The sequence below is a fragment of the Oncorhynchus mykiss genome, chromosome 30 (assembly GCF_013265735.2).
Source record: "Oncorhynchus mykiss isolate Arlee chromosome 30, USDA_OmykA_1.1, whole genome shotgun sequence".
Taxonomy (NCBI): domain Eukaryota; kingdom Metazoa; phylum Chordata; class Actinopteri; order Salmoniformes; family Salmonidae; genus Oncorhynchus; species Oncorhynchus mykiss.
Genome location: NC_050570.1, coordinates 16,019,383 through 16,037,001, shown reverse-complemented (window position 1 = coordinate 16,037,001; position 17,619 = coordinate 16,019,383). Strand labels below are relative to the sequence as shown.

General features: G+C 43.0%; 1 protein-coding gene across 1 annotated transcript; it reads right to left on the bottom strand.

Moving 5' to 3' along the window:
* Positions 1 to 1,317: 1,317 nt before the first annotated feature.
* LOC110521415 (overexpressed in colon carcinoma 1 protein homolog) lies at positions 1,318 to 16,878 on the bottom strand. The gene is made up of 6 exons (XM_021598946.2): positions 16,545 to 16,878; positions 6,235 to 6,259; positions 4,249 to 4,284; positions 3,061 to 3,140; positions 2,385 to 2,424; positions 1,318 to 2,214 (listed from the first exon to the last, which is right to left on the bottom strand). The coding sequence occupies exons 1-5, from the start codon at positions 16,585 to 16,587 to the stop codon at positions 2,420 to 2,422; spliced, it is 189 nt and encodes a 62-aa protein (XP_021454621.1). The 5' UTR covers positions 16,588 to 16,878; the 3' UTR covers positions 1,318 to 2,214; positions 2,385 to 2,419.
* Between the last annotated feature and the right edge of the window lie 741 nt (positions 16,879 to 17,619).

Sequence of the window (17,619 nt, the reverse complement as noted above, 5' to 3'; positions counted from 1 at the left end):
CTTTTTTGCTTACTACATGATTCCAAATGTGTTATTTCATAGTTTTGATGTCTTCACTGTTATTCTACAATGTAGAAAATAGTAAAAATTAAGAAAAACACTTGAATGAGTAAGTGTGTCCAAACATTGACTGGTACTAATATATAAATGTATTTAAAGAGAGAAAAAGGTGACATGGCCGATGGCCCATGGATATTTTTTCAAAATGTTTGCCCAATTTCTCTCTTATACTGATCTACAATGAGCCATTGGGGGATCTGTGTGCAATGGCCAGCCCCCCTGATCGACTGAGATGATCACAAACTCAGTAAGTCACATTGATTAGCAAAGAGACCTGCTCCGACTCTGACTCTGAAATTAGTTAGGCAGACAAGATCATGGATCATGGGAAAGGGTGTGTATAAACTTAGAAAGAGCACATTCTACGTTGTCACCTCACTCAAAAAGTCCTAATTTTAGGTGCGGCTAAAACCATGATTTGGTCAAACATTAAAATGCATCCTCATGATTCCTGTAATGAAAGTGTGCCCTGCACCTGCCCTTGTCTCCCTGTCTCAAAATTTGATCTGATTGTATAACATAACAACATTGCAATTGCGAGAAACACAGCTTTGGAAGCTTTGCCCCCTTGTCCCTGTTGAGGAGAGGAGGGTCTCAGCTTTCTGTAGGCATCTTTTATATTTCTCAACTCTCAATATTCAGCTCAATAGCAACTATTTTACAACCAAGATATTGGATATGGCTTTGAGATATGGGGCTCTATTTTCAGGCAGCACTGATAGGGATATTTAAGACTGCCCAATGCAGACTAAAAAAGTCTTCCCAAGTGAAAATAGTATAAATATGTTTGATACACCCCTGAACCTATAGCGCTACTGCATGCACTTAAGAGTCACCATTGTGTTAGGTTTGTTAAAATAGAGCCCATGGAGCGGCACGTGCCCAAAATGCACACTGGCCATTGCAAGGGCTCATGGTTAGTAGCATACAACTGCAAAGTTATTTTAGGACATAACATTTACTGTTGGATCAACACATGGCTACTAGCAGTGGGTATTATATTTAGAGTTAGCAATCTAGTTAAAACCTTGCACCCTTTTTTTCAATTGTCGTCTAAAATGACATACCCAAATGTAACTGTCTGTAGCTCAGGACCTGACGCAAGGATATGCATATACTTGATACCATTTGAAGGGAAACACTTTGAAGTTTGTGGAAATGTGAAATTAATGTAGGAGAATATAACACATTAGATCTGGTAAAAGATGATACAAACCAAAAAACATGCATTTTCTGCAAAGTTCAGATTGAGCAAAGTTCAGATTGAGCCAATGAAGCATTGCAATACTGCACAGTATTTTGTATCAAGTCTGCCCAAATGTGCCGAATTGGTCAATTGATACATTTTCAACTACATAAATATAGAGAACATACAAAAATAATTTAAGTTTACATACCCAGGAATATCATACATGATGGATCACTCGGGAGGCACTGGAGTCCTATTTTGACAGTGGAGTATAGCAACTATAGTCTAACAAAATGAATGACAATCACTGGATTATGTTGCACAAAATATCTTGAGTCATGCATTCCTGCTTGGATGCGTTAGATGAAACAACTTATTACACTTCTTAATAAACCACTATGAATTACTTTTTGAGATGATTACTCATGATCTAGGCCCTACCAAATCATGGGCTGGTGCCACCAACTGTAACTGGGGGTGAGTTGGCAGTGCTTGCAGTGATGTGGGCTGGCGTGGATAAAATGCTAGGGTCGAATTCTTGTCCCTGTCAGCCGCTGGCAGAGCCTGTCGAGGAGGAGTCTCAGGGTGGCTGTGTTTGTCTCACGTCTCTTCCTGAGCCCAAGAAGCTGCTCCAGAACATTGCCCTATAGTCCTGGAGGTTGGTCCAAATGCTCACGTTCTCCCCACGGCCACCGACTGCTCTGGTTCTGCTGTCCACATCTATGTGAGTGTCAATAAGGGCAAAGAATCCTCAGAAAAAGGTGTCCATGGAGCCTCCACTCGGTGCCACACTGACACAGTTTCCTCAGGACAGAAGTAGGCTGACCTTATGGTCCGGGCCAGGGAACGGTCTCTCACTCTTACGAAGGCTGTATTGTGTTGGGGAATCAGTAATCCGAGCACACTCCTCCTCTCAACATGTGAATTGAATGTCCCTGTATGTTTTGAATAATGTATCTACAGTCCTGGAAAGAAGAATAACACATACAGACAGTCAGACAGAGGTCATAGCCAGCCACCACATTGCATAAGATGTTATTGTGTTTGAGTACAACATTTATAATCCATGCAGGCTGACATTAATTGTGTTGTATTATCATGTCAAGAGGATGAAGGGATGAAAATAGTTGTGTACCTGTGTTGTATGTCAATGATTCCCTTCTATATATTTTAGTCTACGGGGAGGGACAGACAGACATCATAATTATGAACATTTTCAACATTATGAAATTAGTCTTTTGAGTCAAAGTCCCTGTGTTGCACACATAAACGCACATGCACGCACCAACGCAGGCACGCATGCACATACACACACACACACTCCCAGACACACTCCCACCCACTGCCCCTCCACACATTTTTTTTTAAATCCACATTACGAAGAATTCACATCCTCAGGTTCCCAATCTGTCTCTTTCCAATAAGGACACAGATGTCACACTACTGGCATATAATGTCTCCCCACTGGACACAGATGACAATAAATGGTCTATTCCACATTGGTTCAACATTGTTTCCACTGCATTTCAATTAAACTATGTTGATTCAACCAGTGTGTGCCCGGTGGTTCACTACTCCTAAACCATCGACAGCCATATGTTCTGGAGACTTCGCACGAAGGAGGAACCAATCAATCTATTCTGGGCATCAACTACCAGCTAAAGAGGAGTGGTATGTCCTTGAGTGGTAGATCATCTGATATTCCCTGTACAGTCAAAATTAGTGGAAATTATGTAACAACCAATCGTATTGCAATGCATAATTTAAACCTTACAACACTACACAGATATCTTGCAGCTGTCATGTTGTACCTTTTCCTGTGGACTTGGACTGGCTGGCTGCCACAGTGGTCATGTCAGATGGCAGACCAACATACACCCCGCCATAGTTCCTGAGAGAGGTAGTATGAAAAAACATCCAAGGTCACAAGACATCCAGACAAAACGCATTAAGGAAGCAACAGTCTCAGAGATGACTTCCGGAGGTCAAAAATACAAATATTTTGGTGCTGAATGAAAGGTGAAGACATCTTTTGCAGATGTAAAAAATAAACACACGTTAAAAATAAGTCATTTGGACTGTCATTGATTCTACAGCAAAATGTCAACTGCTATACATTATCATTAAGAATAACCAGCAGACCAGTTAATCTACAATAACATTCTTAGTAATGGTCACAGACATTTTTTCTTGCTATGACTGTGATGTTTTTATTTATCCACCTTAGTTGAATGCACTGACTGTAAGTCACTCTGGATAAGAGGGTCTGCTGAATGACCAAAATGTAAAAACAAACACGTGCAAAGCATGCTGGGTATTATTCCAAACAAGTACAAATTTGGTCGGTGCAGACCAGATCCAAATCTGAACAAATCATAGACGTCAAGTCTGTTTCACAAGTTTGAACAACACAGTACTGTACGGCACAGAAGAGCACAGTACAGTAGATTAGAGTACAATACAATAGTTTAATTCAGTAGAGTACAGCACAGAAGAGCACAGTACAATAGAGTAGAGTATAGATAGTACAGTATTGTTTAATTCAGTAGATTAGAGTACAGTAGTGTACAGCACAGAAGAGCACATTACAGTAGAGTATGGGTATAGTTTAATTCAGAGTACAGTATAGTAAAGTAGAGTACAATACAGTACACTATACTTTACTGTACTCTACTGTATTGTACTGTACACTTCAGTACTGTAATGTTCTTTACTGTGTACTGTAATGTACTCTGCCTTGCTCTACTGTACTGTACTGTACTGTGTTGTCCAAACATAGACGTCTATAATTGGTTCAGATTTGGTGCAGTCCAGACCAAATCTGAACCAATTATAGACGTATATGTTTAGGCCAAATATAGGTCCGTCCGGACCAGACAACTGTGGACGTTGAAATCAATCGCTTAATGCGATCTAATGACTGTAAGAACACACATGGTTTGGATTGTGTTTGGGCTAAACCTTTTGCAGAGGAGTAGGACGATAGGACAATCACTTACCTTCTTTTCTCATCGTCTGGTGAGGGTTCTTCTGTCCTGATTAAGACAATAACCACAGATCAGCTCACATGACCGGACAGAATGCTCAAAGCACAAACATATTGTACATAACAGCCGACACGTCACAGATCATTTATTAATATAGTTGACCTGGATAGTGAATGTGACTTGATTATGAGATGGGCAAGACTTGGGGTGGCAGGTGGCCTAGTGTTTGGAGCGTTGGACTAGTAACTGAAAGGTTGCAAGATCAAATTCCTGAGCTGACAAGGTAAAAATCTGTAGTTCTACCTCTGAACAAGGCAGTTAACCCACCGTTCCTAGGCCGTCATTGAAAATAAGAATTTGTTCTTAACTGACTTGCTTAGTTAAATAACGGAAAAATAAATAACTTGAAACAGTGGTTCTGTGAGGCCACTGATCATAGGGAATCAACAATGTGGATGATGGTTTTCTACCTACAATGAATGGAGGTGAAATGGTTACCAGACAATGCCATGGACATTGTCACGTTTCTTCTCTGTCCACAAAAGAGGCATGAAAAAATAAGTGTACATGTCGTGTCTGTGTGACAACGGGGCATTGTGGGCCTGGAGGTGTGTGACTGACTGGCTGGCTGTGGTTGGCAGTGTGCTGCTGTCAGGGTTCTGGATTGAGCACTTTAACTGCTCAGATGTTTATCATAAAGCACACACACTGAATTATTATTTTTTAAATTGGGGAAATGGCTGCCTCCTCCCTCTGCCCACGTTGTGATGCTGACAGTGGCACACTGCGTCTGGTGGAGGACAGGGCAGCAGGATGTGTTGCACATATTGTTGATGTACAGTGAGTCAGTTCTTTACTGAACAATGCTGATTCATTGTAAAATCAGTACAGTTGACATATTTTCATTTCTCTACACACTAATATTCTATTGGTAAAAGAGTTGAAGGTCTTGATATGAAAGACTGAACAATTTACCAGAGAATTCACTTTAAATGTTTGCATCGTACAAATACCATATTTGAAAGTAGGCATTTTGAGGTATTGCAAGGGAATATCAGCATAAGATACATACATGTAATAGACCTTTTTGATTTAAGACAGATTACATTACATTTCTCTCATTCTTTCTCTCACACTCTATCTTCCCTCCCTCTCTATCTATCTTTCTCCCCTCTCTCTCTTCTCCCCCCTCTCTCTTTCTACCACCTCTCTCTCTATTATCTTTCTCCCCTCTCTCTCTCTTCCCCCTCTCTCTCTATTATCTTTCTTCCCCCCTCTCTTTCTCCCCCCTCTCTCTATTATCTTTCTCCCCTCTCTTCTTCCCCCCTCTCTTTCTACCCCCTCTCTCTCTATTATCTTTCTCCCCTCTCTCTCTTCCCTCTCTCTCTATTATCTTTCTCCTCTCTCTTCTCCCCCCTCTCTCTTTCTACCCCCTCTCTCTCTATTATCTTTCTCCCCTCTCTCTCTCTACCCCCTCTATCTCTATTATCTTTCTCCCCTCTCTCTCTACCCCCTCTCTCTCTCTATTATCTTTCTCCCCTCTCTCTCTCTTCCCCCTCTCTCTCTATTATCTTTCTCCCCTCTCTCTCTCTACCCCATCTCTCTCTATTATCTTTCTCCCCTCTCTCTCTCTTCCCCCTCTCTCTCTATTATCTTTCTCCCCTCTCTCTCTTTCTACCCCCTCTCTCTCTATTATCTTTCTCCCCTCTCTCTCTCTACCCCCTCTCTCTCTATTATCTTTCTCCCCTCTCTCTCTCTATTATCTTTCTTCCCCCCTCTCTTTCTCCCCTCTCTCTCTCTTCCCCCTCTCTCTCTATTATCTTTCTCCCCTCTCTCTCTCTTTCTCCCCACTCCCTCTCTCCCCCTCTCTCTCTTTCTCCTCCCTGTTGTCTATAAATATTTTTAACACACTCTCCACTCTCTGTGCTGTACACTAAGAAGGCAACACCTTGTTGAGTCTATGAAGGAGTAATCGGATGAGACGGTTGCTGTACTTACAAATCTTTGGAAGTTTCTGCAGGTCCTGTGAACTCAATAAAAATAAAAATAATATAAATACTCAACTATCCTTATTTTGTTCTGGATGTGTGGAATAAAATAGAAAAGTACATTTTATTTGTGAGGCTGCTGATTTGAGGTGGTCTTGTCTCACAGCGAGTCCACTCAACACGCATCACATCAAGCCCACATTTACTCATCCATTCACACTGTCTATCTCTCCTGTTTGTACTGTGTGCCTGCTTTATCTGTAGCAGGGCTGTTCAATTTCGGTTCCGGAGGGCCAAAACACTTCTGGTTTTCATCCTCTTCTTCTAATAAGGGACTGATTCAGACCTGGGACACCAGGTGAGTGCAATTAACCACCAGGTAGAAACAAAAAACAGAAGTGTTTCGGCCCTCCAGGACCGGAGTTGAACAGCCCTAATTTATAGGGATGTAGTGCATTACATACAGGTGCAGCAAACACGACAAACTCTGTCTTTGAAGAATCATTACCATCCACAATATCAGTAACCACAGAGCAGAATCATTGACAGCTAATCACTGTACCCATCTCTACAGTACCGTTCTGATGCTATCGGAAATGCCATAGGCTCCACACATCACTACTAACACAACTACCTGACTTAACAGCTCCCTTCCCACTCTTAGAAGATTTTACAGAAATCAATGTGCCACAGCTTAATGAACTCCACTGTAAGGCATTGCTAAATCCAGAACCCACTGTAAGGCAGTGCTCAATCCAGAACCCATTGTAAGGCAGTGCTCAATCCAGAACCCATCGTAAAGGCAGTGAAAGAGCACTGCGGGTGATGTTGGCTGGATGAGCTCGTAGGGCTGTCTGTGATTTGACAGTTGTTGGTGGCTTTCGAGTGGCACTCCAGAGCTCTCCTGGGGGGACTGTATGTACCAACTCCACGTCACACAGAGAGGGACCTTGATATGGATGTGTAGGACATGTAGGGCCAGAGTGAGAGACAGGTAGAGGCCGCAGCACAGATAGGACTTGCTCTGGGAGAGAGGAGGGAGAAGGTTGGAGTGGCTCTGAGGGAGAGGAGGGAGCGAGAGGGTTGGACTGGCTCTTACAGAGAGGAGTGGTAGGGAGTGTTGGACTGACTCTGAAAGAGAGGAGAGGTACGGAGGGTTGGACAGGCTCTGAGGGAGAGGGAGAGAGAGAGGGTTGGACGGGCTCTGAGAGAGGGGTAGGGTTGGACTGGCTCTGACAGAGAGGAGGGGTAGGGAGGGTTGGACTGGTTCAGAGGAAGAGACGGGATATAGTGGGTTGGACTGGCTCTGAGAGAGAGTATAGGCTCTGACAGAAGAGTGATAGGAAGGGTTGGACTGGCTCTGAGAGAAAGGATAGGCTCTGACAGAGGAGAGATAGGAAGGGTTGGACAGGCTCTGGCAGAGGGATAGGGAGGGTTGGACAGGCTCTGAGAGAGAGAGGAGAGGGATAGGGAGGGTTGGACTGGCCCTGACAGGGATAGGGAGGGTTGGACTGGCTCTGATGGAGGGATAGGGAGGGTTGGACTGGTTCTGACAAAGAGAGTGGAGGGATAGGGAGGGTTGGACTGGTTCTGGCAGAGAGGAGAGGAGGGATATGGTGGGTTGGACTGGCTCTGACAGGGATAGGGAGGGTTAGACTGGTTCTGACAAAGAGAGAGGAGGGATAGGGAGGGTTGGACTGGTTCTGGAAGAGGGAGAGGAGGGATAGGGAGGATTGGACTGGCTCTGACAGAGGGATAGGGAGGGTTGGACTGGCTCTGACAGAGGGATAGGGAGGGTTGGACTGGCTCTGACAAAGGGAGTGGAGGGATAGGGAGGGTTGTACTGGTTCTGGCAGAGAGGAGAGGAGGGATATGGAGGGTTGGACTGGCTCTGACAGGGATAGGGAGGGTTAGACTGGTTCTGACAAAGAGAGAGGAGGGATAGGGAGGGTTGGACTGGTTCTGGCAGAGGGAGAGGAGGGATAGGGAGGATTGGACTGGCTCTGACAGAGGGAAAGGGAGGGTTGGACAGGCTCTGATAGAGGAGTGATAGGAGAGGTTGGATCTGTATTATGGAGGTTGTCAGAGAAATGTAGAGGTCATAACAACCTGCACTGGCTCTGGGAGACAGGACGGATAGAGAGAGTTGGACCTTAGAAAGGGTTGGACCTGTGAGAGGGTTAGACCTTGGAGAGGGTTGAACCTTGATGGATATCAGGTATACTCTGTATCAAAGGCAGCTAACTTTGAGAAACAAGGGTCAAATAGACCAACTGCTTACAGTGGATGTAACTGGAAGGAGTTTACAGTGGACAGAGATTACAGTGGATGCAGTTTACAGTGGACGGAGAATACAGTGGACTCAGTTTACAGTGGACGGAGAATACAGTGGACTCAGTTTACAGTGGACGTAGTTCACGGTGGACAGAGTTTACAGTGGACAGAGATGATGGTGGACGTAGTTTACGGTGGACGGAGATGACAGTGGACGTAGTTTACGGTGGACGTAGTTTACGGTGGACGTAGTTTACGGTGGACGGAGTTTACGGTGGACGGAGATGATGGTGGACGTAGTTTACGGTGGACGTAGTTTACGGTGGACGTAGTTTACGGTGGACGGAGTTTACGGTGGACGGAGATGACGGTGGACGGAGATGACAGTGGACGTAGTTTACGGTGGACGGAGATGACGGTGGACGGAGTTTACGGTGGACGGAGTTTACGGTGGACGGAGTTTACGGTGGACGGAGTTTACGGTGGACGTAGTTTACGGTGGACGTAGTTTACGGTGGACGGAGTTTACGGTGGACGGAGATGACGGTGGACGGAGATGACGGTGGACGTAGTTTACGGTGGACGGAGATGACGGTGGACGTAGTTTACGGTGGACGGAGTTTACGGTGGACGGAGTTTACGGTGGACGGAGATGACGGTGGACAGAGATGACGGTGGACGTAGTTTACGGTGGACGTAGTTTACGGTGGACGGAGTTTACGGTGGACGTAGTTTACGGTGGACGGAAATGACGGTGGACGGAGATGACGGTGGACGGAGATAACGGTGGACGGAGATGACGGTGGACGGAGATTACGGTGGACGGAGTTAACGGTGGACATAGTTTATGTCAGGTCGTTTGCGTCATGTAGCTATGATCATACATCATCGAGCATACTGTATGCTACACCGTATGAATTTATATTACATCACAAAATGTGTTACATTCCAGTACATTCAAATTGTCTTCAATCACCTTCTTCATCTGCTACTAAATTCCTAGAAATTATCCATTTAAATTGTCTTCAATCACCTTCTTCATCTGCTACTAAATTCCTAGAAATTATCCATTTAAATTGTCTTGAATCACCTTCTTCATCTGCTACTAAATTCCTAGAAATTATCCATTCAAATTGTCTTCAATCACCTTCTTCATCTGCTACTAAATTCCTAGAAATTATCCATTTAAATTGTCTTCAATCACCTTCTTCATCTGCTACTAAATTCCTAGAAATTATCAATTTAAATTGTCTTGAATCACCTTCTTCATCTGCTACTAAATTCCTAGAAATTATCCATTTAAATTGTCTTCAATCACCTTCTTCATCTGCTACTAAATTCCTAGAAATTATCCATTTAAATTGTCTTCAATCACCTTCTTCATCTGCTACTAAATTCCTAGAAATTATCCATTCAAATTGTCTTCAATCACCTTCTTCATCTGCTACTAAATTCCTAGAAATTATCCATTTCAATTGTCTTCAATCACCTTCTTCATCTGCTACTAAATTCCTAGAAATTATCCATTTAAATTGTCTTCAATCACCTTCTTCATCTGCTACTAAATTCCTAGAAATTATCCATTCAAATTGTCTTCAATCACCTTCTTCATCTGCTACTAAATTCCTAGAAATTATCCATTTAAATTGTCTTCAATCACCTTCTTCATCTGCTACTAAATTCCTAGAAATTATCCATTCAAATTGTCTTCAATCACCTTCTTCATCTGCTACTAAATTCCTAGAAATTATCCATTTAAATTGTCTTCAATCACCTTCTTCATCTGCTACTAAATTCCTAGAAATTATCCATTCAAATTGTCTTCAATCACCTTCTTCATCTGCTACTAAATTCCTAGAAATTATCCATTTAAATTGTCTTCAATCACCTTCTTCATCTGCTACTAAATTCCTAGAAATTATCCATTTAAATTGTCTTCAATCACCTTCTTCATCTGCTACTAAATTCCTAGAAATTATCCATTCAAATTGTCTTCAATCACTTTCCTCATCTGCATCTAAATTCTTAGAAACACAATGGTTTCTATTTTATTGTGCAAGTAATTGAATGTTCTGTATTCACTGCTGTGTCTCAATAATCTGTCCTTGTATCAAAAGGAACATTATTGAACTTTTAAAAACCAGGTAATGAAACCACCTCCCCCATCCTCCATCTCCTCTGTTACCACACATGACATTGACAAAGAGTGTACACCTATGGAGGCCATACTTGTCAACTTTACAAAAAATTAGTTTTTTTAGTTTACGTTTAAGCGTCAGCCAATTAAAATTGTCCACATAGTTGCTTGTGATCAAAGGCTACATGGTAACTGTTAGGAATTTGAACCGTATATAATCATGGCCACCTGGTGAGGTTAGCTTAGGGCAAAATGTGCCATGTCATGTAATAGGAACAGCTAAAATGTAGCCTCAACTACGTCAACAATTTTAATTGGCTGATGCTTAAACTTTTTCTCATGTTTGCAAGTATGGCCCCGTCGTGTCCCCAATGCTATTCTAAAATGTTGTCCATCTACTAATACTTATGTTATTCGTATTTAAATATGAAATGTGCATCTCCCAATTCACAACAAACACCACCATTTTATCCTTATCTATAGAAGACGAGACCAAAGCCATTATACAGTAACAATGTAAGTGGAGAAGACAGAGTGGCCATTTCACAACCCTTAGAAAATCGTATCCATTATTAAGGGGACTCAGATCTGGTTTCACAAGAGGAGGGATGAGAAGCACAATATCCAGTACATTTAGGAAGTCACAGTCCTATTTAGCTGGACAAACACATGGGTGTGGAATAAAGATGGACTGAGAATCGCAACTTCCCTTACCTGATCATTATAAAAATAAAACATTAGACAACAGGTTGTTAGGAGAATTTAACCAGACTCACATATAGAATACAACTGGTAATACAACTGGTAATTTGACCTCACAGCTGTGTTGTGCAACACTGCTGATATGATCACACTTAGTCTACAGTACTAACGATTCCAATACTGTTATGGATGGGTGTAGGGTCATTTTAGCATTGGCCAAATTTAGGTTGCCAATAGGCTATAAAAAATACCCTAGACCTTTGTTTTGAATAATGAAAATCAAATCAAATTGTATTTGTCACATACACATGGTTAGCAGATGTTAATGTGAGTGTAGCAAAATGCTTGTGCTTCTAGTTCCGACAATGCAGTAATAACCAACGAGTAATCTAACCTAACAATTCCAAAACTACTACCTTATACACACAAGTGTAAAGGGATAAAGAATATGTACATAAAGATATATGAATGAGTGATGGTACAGAACGGCATAGGCAAGATGCAGTAGATGGTGTCGAGTACAGTATATACATATGAGATGAGTAATGTAGGGTATGTAAACAAAGTGGCATAGTTTAAAGTGGCTAGTGATACATGTATTACATAAAGATGCAGTAGATGATATAGAGTACAGTATATACATATACATATGAGATGAGTATGTAAACATTATATTAAGTGGCATTGTTTAAAGTGGCTAGTGATACATTTTTACATCAATTTCCATTATTAAAGTGGCTGGAGTTGAGTCAGTGTGTTGGCAGCAGCCACTCAATGTTAGAGGTGGCTGTTTAACAGTCTGATGGCCTTGAGATAGAAGCTGTTTTTCAGTCTCTCGGTCCCTGCTTTGATGCACCTGTACTGACCACGCCTTCTGGATGATAGCGGGGTGAACAGGCAGTGGCTCGGGTGGTTGTTGTCCTTGATGATCTTTTTGGCCTTCCTGTGACATCGGGTGGTGTAGGTGTCCTGGAGGACAGGTAGTTTGCCCCCATAGGTATTCCTCTTTTCCAGATGGGTTAGGGCAGTGTGCAGTGTGGTTGCAATTGCGTCGTCTGTGGACCTATTTGGGCAGTAAGCAAATTGGAGTGGGTCTAGGGTGTCAGGTAGGGTGGAGGTGATATGGTCCTTGACTAGTCTCTCAAAGCACTTTATGATGACGGAAGTGACTGCTACGGGGGCGGTAGTCGTTTAGCTCAGTTACCTTAGCTCTCTTAATGACATCGTCACATGTCTTCACATCCTTGTCCCTGAGCTGGAGATTGACCTCTAACTGTGGACTTAAAGATCCTTCACAGAGAATCTCCCACATATTTCCATTGTATAACATACATAATCATAATTCTCACGTCAAGTTCACATTATTTTCCCCCGGGGACTCCTTACCGTGAACCAGGGTAGAATCAGAGAAGCGAAAACATAAAGCTGTTTGTCCCATTAGCTTCCTGGGGTTCTGGTAGACAAGAAGCCTGTCTGGTCTTTGCTGATTTTATATATACAGTGCCTTGCGAAAGTATTCGGCCCCCTTGAACTTTGCGACCTTTTGCCACATTTCAGGCTACAAACATAAAGATATAAAACTGTATTTTTTTGTGAAGAATCAACAACAAGTGGGACACAATCATGAAGTGGAACGACATTTATTGGATATTTAAAACTTTTTTAACAAATCAAAAACTGAAAAATTGGGCGTGCAAAATTATTCAGCCCCTTTACTTTCAGTGCAGCAAACTCTCTCCAGAAGTTCAGTGAGGATCTCTGAATGATCCAATGTTGACCTAAATGACTAATGATGATAAATACAATCCACCTGTGTGTAATCAAGTCTCCGTATAAATGCACCTGCACTGTGATAGTCTCAGAGGTCCGTTAAAAGCGCAGAGAGCATCATGAAGAACAAGGAACACACCAGGCAGGTCCGAGATACTGTTGTGAAGAAGGTTAAAGCCGGATTTGGATACAAAAAGATTTCCCAAGCTTTAAACATCCCAAGGAGCACTGTGCAAGCGATAATATTGAAATGGAAGGAGTATCAGACCACTGCAAATCTACCAAGACCTGGCCGTCCCTCTAAACTTTCAGCTCATACAAGGAGAAGACTGATCAGAGATGCAGCCAAGAGGCCCATGATCACTCTGGATGAACTGCAGAGATCTACAGCTGAGGTGGGAGACTCTGTCCATAGGACAACAATCAGTCGTGTATTGCACAAATCTGGCCTTTATGGAAGAGTGGCAAGAAGAAAGCCATTTCTTAAAGATATCCATAAAAAGTGTCGGTTAAAGTTTGCCACAAGCCACCTGGGAGACACACCAAACATGTGGAAGAAGGTGCTCTGGTCAGATGAAACCAAAATTGAACTTTTTGGCAACAATGCAAAACGTTATGTTTGGCGTAAAAGCAACACACCATCCCCACTGTCAAACATGGTGGTGGCAGCATCATGGTTTGGGCCTGCTTTTCTTCAGCAGGGACAGGGAAGATGGTTAAAATTGATGGGAAGATGGATGGAGCCAAATACAGGACCATTCTGGAAGAAAACCTGATGGAGTCTGCAAAAGACCTGAGACTGGGACGGAGATTTGTCTTCCAACAAGACAATGATCCAAAACATAAAGCAAAATCTACAATGGAATGGTTCAATAATAAACATATCCAGGTGTTAGAATGGCCAAGTCAAAGTCCAGACCTGAATCCAATCGAGAATCTGTGGAAAGAACTGAAAACTGCTGTTCACAAATGCTCTCCATCCAACCTTACTGAGCTCGAGCTGTTTTGCAAGGAGGAATGGGAAAAAATTTCAGTCTCTCGATGTGCAAAACTGATAGAGACATACCCCAAGCGACTTACAGCTGTAATCGCAGCAAAAGGTGGCGCTACAAAGTATTAACTTAAGGGGGCTGAATAATTTTGCACGCCCAATTTTTCAGTTTTTGATTTGTTAAAAAAGTTTGAAATATCCAATAAATTTCGTTCCACTTCATGATTGTGTCCCACTTGTTGTTGATTCTTAACAAAAAAATACAGTTTTATATCTTTATGTTTGAAGCCCTGAAATGTGGCAAAAGGTTGCAAAGTTCAAGGGGGCCGAATACTTTCGCAAGGCACTGTATATATATATATATACACTGCTCAAAAAAAGAAAGGGAACACTAAAATAACACATCCTAGATCTGAATGAATGAAATATTCTTATTAAATACTTTTTTCTTTACATAGTTGAATGTGCTGACAAAAAAAAAAATAATAATAATAATAATTATCAATGGAAATCAAATTTATCAACCCATTGAGGTCTGGATTTGGAGTCACACTCAAAATTAAAGTGGAAAACCACACTACAGGCTGTTCCAACTTTGATGTAATGTCCTTAAAACAAGTCAAAATGAGGCTCAGTAGTGTGTGTGGCCTCCACGTGCCTGTATGACCTCCCTACAATGCCTGGGCATGCTTCTGATGAGGTGGCGGATGGTCTCCTGAGGGATCTCCTCCCAGACCTGGACTAAAGCATCCGCCAACTCCTGGACAGTCTGTGGCGTTGGTGGATGGAGCGAGCCATGATGTCCCAGATGTGCTCAATTGGATTCAGGTCTGGGGAACGGGCGGGCCAGTCCATAGCATCAATGCCTTCCTCTTGCCGGAACTGCTGACACACTCCAGCCACATGAGGTCTAGCATTGTCTTGCATTAGGAGGAACCCAGGGCCAACCGCACCAGCATATGGTCTCACAAGGGGTCTGAGGATCTCATCTCGGTACCTAATGGCAGTCAGGCTATCTCTGGCGAGCACATGGAGGGCTATGCGCCCCCCCCAAAGAAATGCCACCCCACACCATGACTGACCCACCGCCAAACCGGTCATGCTGGAGGATGTTGCAGGCAGCAGAATGTTCTCCACAGCGTCTCCAGACTCTGTCACATCTGTCACGTGCTCAGTGTGAACCTGCTTTCATCTGTGAAGAGCACAGGGCGCCAGTGGCGAATTTGCCAATCTTGGTGTTCTCTGGCAAATGCCAAACGTCCTGCACGGTGTTGGGCTGTAAGCACAACCCCCAACTGTGGACATCGGGCCCTCATACCACCCTCATGGAGTCTGTTTCTGACCGTTTGAGCAGACACATGCACATTTGTGGCCTGCTGGAGGTAATTTCGCAGGGCTCTGGCAGTGCTCCTCCTTGCACAAAGGCGGAGGTAGCGGTCCTGCTGCTGGGTTGTCACCCTCCTACGGCCTCCTCCACGTCTCCTGATGTACTGGCCTGTCTCCTGGTAGCGCATCCATGCTCTGGACACTACGCTGACAGACACAGCAAACCTTCTTGCCACAGCTCACATTGATGTACCATCCTGGATGAGCTGCACTACCTGAGCCACTTGTGTGGGTTGTAGACTCCGTCTCATGCTACCACTAGAGTGAAAGCACCGCCAGCATTCAAAAGTGACCAAATCATCAGCCAGGAAGCATAGGAAGTGAGAAGTGGTCTGTGGTCCCCACCTGCAGAACCACTCCTTTATTGGGGGTGTCTTGCTAATTGCCTATAATTTCCACCTGTTGTCTATTCCATTTGCACAACAGCATGTGAAATGTATTGTCAATCAGTGTTGCTTCCTAAGTGGACAGTTTGATTTCACAGAAGTGTGATTGACTTGGAGTTACATTGTGTTGTTTAAGTGTTCCCTTTATTTTTTTGAGCAGTGTATATATATATATACACATACATACATACATACATACATACGCTTTCTCGCTGATGCTTTGCTGGTTATTGAGATAATTCCACAGGCACTCTGATTCTATTACCATCATTTTATGACCGCAGCAGCAGCCTATACAAATCTCCAATCTCAGAAATACAACAGGCATTTTATTCAGTCATTGCTTTGTTCATGGCAATGAACGGTAGTGTATTAACCAGGAACATTCACGAGTAAGACCTTAAGGTATTTGAACAGTAAAAGGTGTCCTTTTTGGGCTTTTGGTGAATGAAACCAGGATAAAGAGTGAGGACAACCAGCATCAATCATCTGAAGAAACAGAGGAGGACTAGCTGCTGAGATGCCAAAATCCTGTCTTTCTTTCATCCACATCCCATTGAGAAAGAGACGGCATAAATATAAGTGAAACTGTAAATGACACACACACACACACACACACACACACACACACACACACACACACACAGTGTATGTTCTGGAACAAGAACACTCACCCCCTCCAGACGTGCTGGCGGCTGAGGAATTGCCACAACCCATTCTGCATGGATGCAGCTATCGTCCAAGAAAACGAGAGGAGCTCAAAGAGGAGGGAAAGGAGAAAAGAGCAACAGCCATGTGGAGATGGAAACAGATGAAAGGAAGAGTTGTTTTATGTCTCTCAGTCACACTGATTTCCTATTTGGTGGTAGACTCCTGCGCTCTGTGTCCATCCCCTCTGCAGAACTGAACTGAGTGGTGTGTGAAAGCATGGAGATGCTGTTATATACACAGAGGGAGGGGGAGAGAGAGAAAGACCGAGAGAAAGACAGAGAGAGAGAGATGCTCTGCCCTCATATGATTTTCTCTTTTTCTCCACCCTGACAGGGTTGCCCAGGAAACGGGGGAATGGGGAGGAGGGTGTGAAGCAAGCAGGCCAATGGAGCTCCCAGTTGGGTAAGGAACAAATTATTTATTTAAAAAGGGGACATTATCAATGTTCCAGCTTGTATGTGTGACTTTCCAAATTCCTGATATGGTAACATGCATGTTAAAATATACAGCTGAAAAGCATACTCCATTGACACTCAAAGCCCGAAAGCCTTTGAGAAGCCTGACATATCTCACAAATAATATTTTCTTCAAAACCTTCAACTGGGGTCAAACTAAGTTCAGCGTTGTGTGATCCTCTTATAAAGCACAACAGCTCCACTAGCCTTTCCTTCTCTGAATGTTTTATTATGTTTCACAAGCCATTTTGGTAACAAGACCTGAGCTTGGATAACTTGCTGTGTACTACTAGCCTACTAGATTACTCTCAGGGCTCAAATTCCATGGAACCCGCATTGCAGTATTTACGCAATAGCTTCTTTCCCTATGGTCAAATAAACACTATACAAAAAACTAGCTACCACTATCAGATAGCCTTTCCTCACAAGTAAATGCACCCAGTTTTCACAATAACACGTGTGTGCATTGGCAGTAGTTTGTAGGCACAGTAAACCAAAATAACCTGTGTAAGCTACTCATCCCCCTTAAGATAATGGTTCTTATGGTTTCCCGTAGCAACAATGTTATATTTTTCTGGTCACA

Excerpts from the sequence above, each read along its gene's own strand:
- LOC110521415 (XM_021598946.2), bottom strand. The coding sequence starts at position 16,587 with ATGGGTTGTGGCAATTCCTCAGCCGCCAGCACGTCTGGAGGGG. Across the intron at positions 4,285-6,234 it reads GCAGAAACTTCCAAAGATTT|GACAGAAGAACCCTCACCAG; the intron begins GTAAGTACAGCA and ends TGTCTTAATCAG. Across the intron at positions 3,141-4,248 it reads CCAGACGATGAGAAAAGAAG|GAACTATGGCGGGGTGTATG; the intron begins GTAAGTGATTGT and ends TACCTCTCTCAG.